Here is a 12,189-nt window from a genome sequence, read left to right as displayed (position 1 = left end):
CGAGAATCCCTAAAAAGCGTCATTCTAGCCGAATATTTTGTAGTCCGAATGCTATGCTACAACGTCAAATTTAATTCCAGAAACTTTAGCAGACGTTTCTCGATCGATCGTTTCGCCAATGAATTCTTGTCACGATGAATCAACGAACACCTTCGTCGACGTTCGATTCGATCCGCCAATACTATGTAATTCCTTGGTCTTTCCACGAAACACCAGACACAGAGACAGAAACAGACAGACAGAGAGAGAGAGAGAGAGAGAGAGCGTTTGTGTGTACGAGAAAGAGAGAGTAGGGTAGGCGATGGCGCGAACAGGGATGATTCCTTCAATCGAGGTCAAGTTGCCTGGCTGCAGAGGGGGAGCAAAGGCCATTTACACATAGACGAAGAGCCGCGCGTGTGAACGTGAACGTTGGCGCTCGCGTGAAAGCACTCGATTGCTTTAACGTCGAACGATCCGACGATTGTCTTCGCTTTCGACGGTGCTTTCGACGATCCTGATCGACGAGACGTTCATCAGGAACATTTAAATGCATGAAATCGCTGATCATATGCAGATTCCAGGGAAATTTCGAGCGTAATTTTGGACAGCAATTTCTTTTTTTTTTTTTTTGACAAATTTTGTAATTGATCGATTGGTCGAGATCGAATTTTAGAATATCATAGCGATGTTCTTATGTAGCGATATTACGATGGAAGAATACTATATAGTATATGTCTATATCATAATGTAAATATCGCAGATTTGGATGTCACGTTAGATCATACTCGATAAATTTTCGAACCCGATTTTCTCGTAAACTAGGCCTTAAACGAAACAAATTTTATTCCATATTTTGTCCTTATTTTTTCATAAGGAATCACCTCGTGTCCGCTTGTACACGTCATTCGGCCACACCCTGTATGCGAGTACTGGCAAAGTACGTAAATATTTGAAACGGAAAAAGGCATCTGTTACTGCGAAATATTACATATGTTCGGATAACAGAGCGTTCGGATATTAGGGTGTTTGGATAATGGATGTTCGCGGTGTTCGTATAAGGGAGGCTCGACTGTACTTAGTTTCACATTTTAATTTCATTTCACGGTCCAATACCTTCCGTAAGAATCGATTTGTACTTCCAAACTACGTGTAACGATAATCAAAATTGATTTAATTTACGTAGAAATAGAGAAGAATCGACAATTTTTTGAGTTAAGTAACTAACTTAAAAAGATCGTAGAGAGGGTGGAGATTTAGTAGGTAAAAGACGAAACATCGATAATTTATATGTTTGGTAGAAATTTTTGGGCGTATTTTTATTAAATTTTACGTATTAGATTTATCAGAAACCGTAACACAATTAGTAGTTTGATCTCGTACGATTGAATATTAGGTTTGACTCGTTACCGCGTAAAGTCTGTCACTGACGGGAAGTTGCGGCTTCGATCGTCGGGAAACGAACCGAAATTACAGTTTATCAAAGGAGAAAGGCCGCGCAATCTGGTAGCGACGCGAGCCAGCCAAGTTTCGATCGCGGTTGAAAGGCATTTCTCTCGTTTCCTTGTGGTGAAAACTTCTCTGGCAATTTGTACCTTTCGCCACGGTGAAAAATTCCCCTGGCCCACTTCGACAGCCATCGATTCTCAAAGAACTTACCTCCCTTACGAAATCTCGCTTGGAAATAATTCACCCAGCAATGTGTGCTTCTCCGTGGAAACGGATAGACGTTCAATTGTCGTGTCCATGATCGAAAATTTAAAATTATATCGATGCATTCACTTGGAAATAGATTCGAAACGATGGCGTCCTATCTATTATTTTTTCCCATTAATTCCAAAATATCGGTTACTTTAGAGAGATTAATAGACGTTAGATTATCATTTTCCGAAGATATTAGCAGTTAACATTAGCCTTACCTGGCACTGCCAAATGACCGGTTTCGAAATGTAATTTAAAATTGTACTATCATTTGCATTTCTTTTGTTCGTCTAACTTTACGTAAATTCTTATGTTAACAAAAATTGAGAAATTGATTAATCGGATAATATAAGGATTTACATGAAGTTAGACGAACAAAAGAAATAACAACGAATGTACAATTTTAACTTAAATTTTGAAATCGGTCGTCCGGTCGGGTCTGGCAAGATTAGCGTTAAACAAATAAAGTTTAACTTGGAAACTGATTTGAATCGAGTCGCATAGAAATTCAGAAATTTTCAAAAATTGACGAGGATTCTGCGTAAATACGTAAAAATGACACAGATCGATATAATCAAATTAGATTAAGTGAATGGACGTTGTAAAAAGACTGACACAACCAAGTCCCTTTCAGAGCTGCGAGATGGAAAATAACGATAAAGGCTTAGACGACTAAAGAAAAAATTCCAGCGATAGAAGTAAAAATGGAACGTTCGTTTAATCTCTTTTTCAGACTAATAATAGCGCAGACGATGAATACGACTAAGAATCAATGGACGTTAAATGAACGTTTGTTTCGAGGTGATTCAAAGGCAGGACAATTTTCAGCGGAAATCTGGTCTGTTTCAGTGGGGCAGCAGTCGGCGCGCGGAGTACCATTTTAATTTGAATCGGGCGTCACGGAAACGCGACCATCGTTGCACGATAGCAAACGCCCTCATGGGGCGTGCTCGTAAAAACTTTTAACGTAATAAAGGAAGTTCCGCGCTGTCTCGTTGCTTCCTTCGGCGCCGGATGAAATTGCACTCGGGGCGAGTGTGTACCCTCGCCCTCTCGTTCCATCCTCCTCGAATATCTTCCAGCCAGCCAGTTTATCGCCATTTCGCGATCGTCCGTTTCTTGCGGCTCTTTCGAGTTCCGTTGCCACTCTACTCGCTCGAAATCTTCTATCCAGCATTTTTTCGCTTCTCTTGCTACTTGTTGAAACGTTCCAAGTTCTGTATGTTTTAAGCAGAGGCGGATCGAAGCTTGACTTTTAGATTCGCGAAACTTGGACGCAAAATTTGACCAGATCTCGAAACCCTGGAAATCCGCAACATTTATGCTTTCTCTCTTCCTTCCTTTTCCAAGGAGTATCTGTCTTGTCACGAGGCGGAGTTTTAATAAAGCTTTCGTGCAGCAAATCAAGCTACGCCCGTCAGTGCGAGTGATTCTAACAAATCGGTAAAATTAAATCAATTGAAATGAATTTACGGTCGAGGACTGGAAACTTGTTGAATTTCGAGCGGTTTCGAGTGTATACATTCGGATAAAGGCATATCGACGAGCGAATATTTTTCACGGATCGAAGAGAAACGGAGATGTCACGACAAAACAACGAGTCTCCGTTTCTTCTGTCTTTCGCTCTTCGTAGATGATCAGGTATCCTAAGTCTATTGATCATTTTACAGGACATCTGACGTTTTGAATTTTAAAGGAATTTTATTTTCGCTTGGTACTTACACAAGGAAATTCCATCTTTCTCCCCATAAGCGTGTTTTATTTGTAATCGAAGAAAGATTTTAGAGAGCGGCGTTTTTAAGAAGAAAAGTGGATGCTCGAACGGAACACGGTGTGAAAATGAATTTCATGATAATTTACGTATCGATGATATACCGGAATGCTTGAAATTATTTATAGGTTTTTTGATTTTTCCTACTATCACCAATCGTAAGAGCAGAGAGCTGATATTACGAAACGCTCGCGATGAACATCCGATATTATCCCTGTTTTCTCAAACTCACGCTACGCCTAGTTCTCTGTATTCTTGTGAAATAACGTTGGGACGGATGGTTCGCGTGACGGCCATTCGCAAGCAGGATTTACCGAGACCCGACGACCAAGATTTTCAAGGATCATCCTTCCCTCGAGTTTCGAAAGATTCGGCGACCTAATACGAAATTTACAAGCGGTACGTGCATCGGTTCTGGCGATCTCGTCGCTTCGACAAAAGTTCGCTGCATGGTAACTCGTAGTTTGCCATCTTTCATCGTTTCGTAAGAAGCGGCAATGGATACACGATCTTTCTCAGCGAATTCGCTCGCTCTCGCTATCTTCTTTGTTTCTTGGAGAAGAAACTTCCGTTTGTGGAGAAAGAATTTAACGTGCAAGTCGTTTGGCTGGAAGGTCTCCTTAGAGGAAATAATTTGAAAAGCGGGCGAAGAACGCGAACCGGCGACAAAGTTATCCGAAGAATCTCGAGGAGAAAATTCGGTGCTCGCGATGTTCTATCGGAATTTTTCGGATCGAGAATATTCCTCGATATTGGACACGATGGCGAACCGACCGGTTCTCTTTCGCTTTCTTTTAATTAAATTCTGTTAAGCGTAGAATACCATCCATATTCCACTTTTCTTCTTGAAATCTTAATGTCAACCTCTAACGCTTTTCTACTTGCGGGTCGAACGTATTTATCGAGAGAGAAAGACGGAATTTTCTTCCGTAAATGGCAAGGAAAACTAAAAATTCTGTTTACAAACCCATCGTCTTATTATTTGTCAATTTTAATGCACCAGTCCGTCCTTAAAAAGGACCAATGGCCTTTAGACCATCGTTCTACTCGTCTCGCTCTGATCCTGTCGAGCCTTTTTGTCGAGTATATACTCTTGCTAATTCCTGTGATAACCAAATTGACTTTTCCCCGGGAAATATAAATACGTTAAAAACTTGGCTTTGCGATGTACCGCTCGATGACGGTGCCTAGTTACTCTGCGCTAAACCCATCTGTTTTATCGTCTTTATTTCCTCCATTCTTCGTTCTTTATTGTTTCTCTGTATCGTCACTTGCTCATTCGATACCATTTTTCTCTTCTTTCTACGACTTCGTACGCGATTGTCCTTACCAAAAAATTCTCTCACCAAAAATGATTCGATTCGTTTGATAAATTATAAATTAGGTTAAATCGAACTGAAATTAATTTTCACAGTTTACTAATAATACAATTTACCTTTAAAGACCAAAACTGTTCGTCTACATATAATTTTCTAAAGTATAGTTTGCAGATGATAAAGGTGAGACAGTCGCACGAGTGAAAACTAGTCGTTCGAGGGTTAAAAAGGAAATTTGAGGTGTTTTAAGGAGTTAGTCGCGACAGACGACGTCGACCAACTTTCGTGAGAATCGCGAGACGCTTTTTGCGCGGGCTGCACGCAACAGTCTGGCCAGGGGAACGTAACCAACCCCTTATTGATTTTCCCTGTCGACAGAGGTGTAAGTTTAAGCTTCGAAGAAGGCCATGTGTAGCCGATGGCGCGCTACCTCGGCAAAATAAAAGCGACAAATCGATGCAAGAGCAATTTATCGTGTGACGACGGTGCGCGCGTTTAAATGTCGCGTTTACACGATGGGATACGCCGCGCGGTTCGAGCGAGTAAACGAGTCCTCGATTGATCGTTTTCTACGGAGTAAAAGAGATCTTTCATCGGCCAATTCCGTTAACTTCCTGGAACAATGAACATTCTGGGCTATCTTTTCTTTTATCGAAAAATAAATCGCTCTGGGTTATTTTACCGCAATCTTTTTGTCTGTCTGGCAGATGTGGATGGGAATAATCTGCAGGAGATGATCGGAGAAGAAATTATGAATATCAAATACGAGGTCCAACGTTCCTCGGTCAGAGAAACATCGTCGTAGTAATACATCTTTTATCTGCGAACGTGATAGCAGGTTTTGTTTTTAAAAAAGTATTAAATTCGCTGCGAAAGCTGAAAGATTGGAGGAAAATATTTGAATATTTTCAAAGATCAAGTGCAAAGAGGAAATGAAAAGAAAAAAATTCCTGAGAGATAAGTTAAACCAGTTGATGAAATTACGCTACCAATCTCCGAGGAAATATTAATTTTATTTTTTTCTCTTTCATTTCGAAACGCAAGCGTAATTTTTCCCCGTTCTTTCGAAGGCAAAGGAAAAAATTCTCTGGCTCGCACAGGCCGGGTCGAGTCGTACGGATATTCCGACACTTTGCAGAAATTTCCATCACTCTTCCCCTTTGTTTTTCCTGCAAATGTTTGGCCGATCGATCGCGAAAACGTTCCCGCAACGCGTGCCGTCAGACAACCCCGTCATCCTGAATGTTCAACCTGGACATAATCGTTAGGGTTTGTAGCGTTGTATCTTGTTTTACAATTTCCATTTTAAAATTACAGATCTCTAAGAAGAATTAATAAACTTCGATAGTGAAAAATACAACGAACAATTGTACTAACATTCTTCAGGAGAATTGAAGTTGATGATTAATCAATTATGTATTCATTTATGTAGTTTCTACAAATCGTTCAACCAAATTTTCTACTTTTGTTTTATAAAACCTTTATTATAAATAGTTTTTAGGTTCGAAAATTTAAAAAAAACCACGTGTCTATGAAATGAATTTCTCTGAAATAATTTCACTGAAATAAGGCAATTCTCTACCTCGACGTTTCTTTAATTTAATCCGATATTCGAATTTCGCAAGCCTCTAACCTTCCAACGAAAAGAAAAGACATCGCAAATCTGCCTAAAACATCTCGATTGTTTATTTTATATAAAGTCGCTCGTGTCTATTTTCAACCCGAGATAATACTCCAATCTTAACTTTAACTAACATAATCCTAAACTTTAATGTACCAATAAAAAGAAGAAAAAAGAAACAAAAAAAAAAGGCGAAAGGATAAGAAAGGTTTAAGAAAGTTTCTAAAGAAAACAGACGAGAAAGTTTCCAAATAATGTACGAGAATTTTAAAGGCAACTGGTTACGAGGTTAAAGAGACAACACGGAGGAACGTGAAAGATGAATGGAGAGTAACATCCGGTCGATGAGACGTATCCTAGCGGCGTTGAAACGAAGAACGAAGACAGTCTTTGGTTTCTGGCCTGCGGATGCTCGCTAATCAAATAGAAATTGAATTTCCATTAATAATAGGCCGCAACGTGGTAACGTGATTTCCGGGCATATTGAGCGAGCTTGGCAGGCGCGCGAGAATGATAAAGCTTTTGTCTTAAATGGAGGATAGAGTCGGTGGCACGGCTGTGTTACCGCGCGGATCCAGCAAATGGGATTAAAACGATAGAACGCGTCGCTCGACCGCCCTTAAGGATACCGTTAATCCTGCTTACCTCGTAGAAATTTTCTGTTTACACGTGTACTCCCACCGACCAGCTAAAATTCTCTTTCCTCCGAATAAGACCAATTATTTTAGAGAATCAAATGTCGCAGCTGTACAGCTTATGGGTAACGCGGTTATTCATGGGATGTCAAGGATTTGATCTGTACAGGGATCTATATAGTATCAAATGTTATTTAAGTAGAATTGTCTCAGAAATCTATGATTTTGAATAGTTGTACTAATGCTACTAATAGTACTATGTTAGTAGTATTAGTATTGTTAATAGATTTGAATAATGATATCGTCGAATATTAATAAATGTGAAGGATTTACGTAGTATCGGATATTATTTAAATAAAATTGTTAACGTTGACGAATTTAGATAGTAGTATTGATATCGCTAACAGATTTCAGGGCTATTGGTATTGTTAATAGATTCGAATAATATCATTGTTTGATTACTGTACTTGTCTAAGCATCGATTAATTAACTGCGATTCGCGAGCGTTTTAGCGATTACAATTTTCTAAAGTTTGAAGAATGATACGTAAAAGTGATCGCAAATTGAATCCGCGAAATTAAAGACTAGAGTCGTTTCGTAGATGACAAGGATACCTAGGATATTAGGATACAAGGATATCTACGATATATTCGATGTACAAACGATATAAAATGTGTAAAGTACTCGTGATGATATTATTCCACCGAAAGTTGAACGACTTGTCTTGGAGAAGTTAAACTGCGAACCACTTTCAGCCGAAGTAATTGATCCAACTTTTACGTAATAGGACATTCGTAGATGGATATTCATCTTGAAAGACGAAGAATATATTTTCGCAAACTTGTCGCAGGAGTATAGCACAGATAATCGCAATGTCAATTTTTACAAATAGCGCGATGTTATCTTTTCGCGTGTCTCGTTTTATGAAGTCGGTCAGCACGACTTCCGAACGGCTCGTATATTTTCTATTTCGTCATCTTTGCTATTTTTACCACTTTCGCCAAATTATTCGCGAAACGACGCGCTGCATAAAACTCAACTTGCGTCTCATTTGAACGACGCGCAAAGTTTCCATCGAAACGCAACACCAACCAATTAGACAGGACGCTTCGGGCTATGATTTCAACCGGAAGCCAGCGAGTGTAGAGGGTTAATTTAAATTAACTTCATTTATGGGGCGCGTTGTTGCTGGCCTCGTATCGACAGAATCGAATCTGTCGACCGGAGGATTTCGTTGAATATATAACCAGATAGAAGTAAGTCATTAAAATGCACGTTGAATGCGCTTCGAGCTGACCTAACGGTCGACCAGCGCAATTATGTAACACCGTTTGAAATTGTTAATGAGTCCGCTTTCATTATCACGCTCATTAAGGCTACAGCTGTGGTTATAGTCGCGGGGAGAACGAACAGACAGGAAAAAGAGAGACGCCTAGGCGCACAAGCTGTCGCTCAACCAGTCACAAACCGATCCTAATTGAATACAATTTAACCGTGAAATAAACGCAAAACCGTCGCGTTCACTGGATTGTTGCACCAGATCTATCGGCATTCGCTTCGTCTTTCGTTACGTGATCGATCGCTGCTGGAAATAGCGTTTAAGATTGCACAGACGAATTGTGCAATTATTTTTATTTGACGGTGGTACTGAAATAGGCGACAAGAATTTTAGACGTTCGGATACTGAACACCTCGTTCGAATTCTAATCTCTTATTCGTTTAAATATTTACACGAATCTCTACTTTCCAGTAGCGGAAGTGTAGAGGTTGTTTAGTCGTGTTCGACTCACGTCGGGGCTAATTTGTAGAGGTTTATGTGTAGAGGATGGTTGGTCGGTGAGGTTTAGTGGACGAGATTGCTCGTTGTTGAAACCGTCGAATATATTTAAAATGATAAATTAGTATACAGATAATGTTCGCAAAGATGCTCGTACTAACCGATTCGCTAAGACAGTGCATGAGTCGTAAAATAGGATCGCAGAATAGGATAGGATTAATTAGATCGCTGATAATTCGTTGATAACTGGTTGATAACTTATCGACAACTGACTGTAACTCATTTCCTTGCGATCGCGTCCGCTTATTTTTATACTGGTCGAGGGAGAGTCGGAAAATTTAAATTCGTCTTTGTTCGACGACATTATTTTGTACGGAGTTCATTTATTGTTACATTACGTGTATCCTAATGATTTTGTTACTCCGAGGCAACAACATGATTTGAATTGTCCTGTAACTCACGTACCGCTACAGAGGTATAAATATTCGTCTGCAAAAATCATAAAATCCCAATCTAATTCTTCTTTCTAAAAATTCCGAACCTTATTGCTCATTTTGAATATTATCAAATTCTAGTCGATATTTCACGATGGAAAATTCGCTGTAAATTTCCTATGGATCACTTACGAGGAAGGTTAGGTAAATTAAAAAGCTTATGGAACTTTCCGCACAAGTACGTCATCCGTAATGCAATTTTATTTTTCGGTGATGGATTTTTCAAAAAATTGTTTACGCAGTTTACTAAACTTTTCTTCAGATGTCTTTCACCAAATATTTCTCAAACGAGAAAGTTCTGAATTGTTATCGGGATGTGTGATTCCACCCCTTAAAATCGAATTACGACACCAACGAAAAATAGTGTCGTATTACAGATGACGCACTTTGCTTGTATGCAAAGTTTCATAATTTTTTGAAGTTTGCATGACTTTTCTTGTTAATACCATCAATTACTGCGACAAGATCGTGCAAAGAAACCCGGACGACTGATATGGGTATCAATAAAATTATCGACGCCGTTTATGATCGGAGTTGCTCATCTCATTGATTAATTCGCACCGCGCTATTCACTCGCGCTTCTTTACAAACCTTCTGCCATTTATTAATTCGTATTCCCGTTTTTGTAGTGAGTCTTGTTGTTCTGCAGTACCACTACGCGTTTCTAATCTACGATCGCGATAAAAACCTCGTCTTCTTGTCGGGGTTTTACCTTTTTCCTTTCTTTCCGTCTCCTTCCTTCGTTAGCTGGCACCGTGCTCTCGAAGGAAAAACGCGGCAAAGCCACGATTCCGACCGGCAAACGCTGTTATAACGCGAAACAGATGGCCGGAAGAGAGAAAGAGGCCGATTATTTTTGCATCGACGGTCTTGCAGCCTCTGTTCCTTTCTTTTCTTCTTATCCCGGATATAGAATTACGAGCTGCAATTCATCGATGAAAGTGTTTTTCAATTATTTCCCACGTGTTTGATATTTGGAAAGATGATTTTCATCGATACGGTTAATAAAAAGGGATTGTTATTATTAAGGGAATAAGATAAAGGGATTATTTCGAGGCAGAAAAGTATTATTAGATGAACTGTGTAATTGATAACTGATAAACTAAGCGTAATGTCTATCGCCGTTACTTGTATCCTGCTGAAACTAAAATAGTGAAAGCAAAGAAGAAAATTCGTGGCAGAATTTGTCTAATTTCTTGAAAATTTTCTTTTGCAGATGGACAAACAGTGCCGACACTGTGCGAACTCGCCGCGCGATGTGTCGCCTCTCACATCCCGTTCGAACTGGTGGAGCACGTTTATCCACCGGTTCCAGAGCAATTGCAGCTCAGGATAGCGTTCTGGAGTTTTCCGGACAACGAGGAGGACATTAGACTTTACTCTTGTTTGGCGAACGGAAGCGCGGACGAATTCCAGCGTGGAGAACACTTCTTCCGGTCGAGGAGCGTCAAAGATCCCCTACAAATCGGTAAGCGATCCACAAACTTCGAGTCAATTATCCATTTTCTATCTGTTTTCGTATTGATAAAAATTTGTTCGGATTTTTACTGATACTGGTATTCATCGCAGGTATAATAAGAATTTATATCGTAGCGATATTAAATACTAATTCGTATCTTATATTTTACACGGTAAGAGTAATTTATTATCTTTATCGAGTAGTTAAAACTGTCAAAGTGAGAGTAGAACGTTTCTTTTGTGACCGCGGTTCTGTCGTATCGCTTATATAACCACACTACTGAATGTCTGTTCACTTCCGTCTCATACTACTGCCGCGCAGTCGCGCCAGAGAAATCGACCGTAATTCCATCTCGATTTTCATTGTTTTTAACGTATCGCAACTTTTCGACCAAATATCAATATGACAAATTAATTTCTTTAATTTTAATTTTAAGCAAATAAATAAAACGCAAAATAAGAATACAGCGAAGCTCTGTGTAATATGGAAAACATGTTTCGCTTATGAAAGTGAATCATATCAGTTTAAACCATAGGTGTCCTATGCATACGCAAATAGGAGGTAAATGTTGCATTTGCAGAGAAAGGAAAGAAAAAAAAAAAAAGGAAAAATTATTAGACCTCCCAAAATATTTTTATCTAACAAGTTATACATTTACATATATGTAAATGTTTGTTGAATTTTACGTACAATGTCGCAATTTTGTGTTACGTTATACCAATATTTTTTACTACACTGGGTTCTTATAATAAATAGCTTTTACGTAAACAGAGTCTCGATCAACGTCAGTGACTATCATCAAAGAAATTTTCTAGCAACAATAAGATTGAAAAAATAATGATACAAATGGGGAATTGTTCCGACGTTTAATTGATCTTATTAAATTCCTTAACCAGCGGAAGTGTTTCTCGTTATCGACTTTCAACGTATATTACATTCATTTCAGCGGCCGCTTACAGAGGGGAAATTCCGCGACACTATTTTGGACAGGGAAACGTCAGGGTCAGATTTCCAATTACGTCTATCCCGTCGTGTTTCCCGTTCAAAAGGGAAGCCTCCAGGCAAATCTATGCCCGCTGGCTGTAGAACTTCACATAATACCTCTTTCATTCATCAAATAAAGAAACTGGTCAACTTTCGAACGCCTGAATCGCGATACTGTGAAGCCATTTCGAGTTATCGGTGTAATAACCGGCGACGTCTAAATGACAAGCTGAATGATCGTCGAGCGATATCCATTAATCCTCGATTCTTCTTACATTCCATATTTCTTCGTTTAGGTTTGATCACATGAAATATAGTATCACATGAAATTTCCTACTTTTATATTTCTATTTTTCTAATCAAACACTCCTATCGGCTTTCAGAAGCTTTTCCATTCGTTGGAAATTGCTTCATTCAATTATCGTCATCTTAGAATTGTTCGCAAATCTTGT

At 39.2% G+C, this 12,189-nt stretch overlaps 1 protein-coding gene across 1 annotated transcript in view; it reads left to right on the top strand.

The window, feature by feature from the left end:
- Positions 1–12,189, top strand: part of Dora (zinc finger SWIM domain-containing dorado) — a 112,189-nt gene that overhangs the window by 83,727 nt on the left and 16,273 nt on the right. The window contains exon 3 of the mRNA XM_076621160.1: positions 10,511–10,762. Coding sequence (XP_076477275.1) covers positions 10,511–10,762 — 252 coding nt within the window. The remainder of the gene's footprint in view (positions 1–10,510; positions 10,763–12,189) is intronic.

The sequence above is a fragment of the Bombus vancouverensis genome, chromosome 8 (genome assembly GCF_051014615.1).
Source record: "Bombus vancouverensis nearcticus chromosome 8, iyBomVanc1_principal, whole genome shotgun sequence".
NCBI lineage: Eukaryota > Metazoa > Arthropoda > Insecta > Hymenoptera > Apidae > Bombus > Bombus vancouverensis.
The sequence above is the reverse complement of the archived record's forward strand: the minus strand, read 5'-3'. Positions and strand labels throughout refer to the sequence as shown.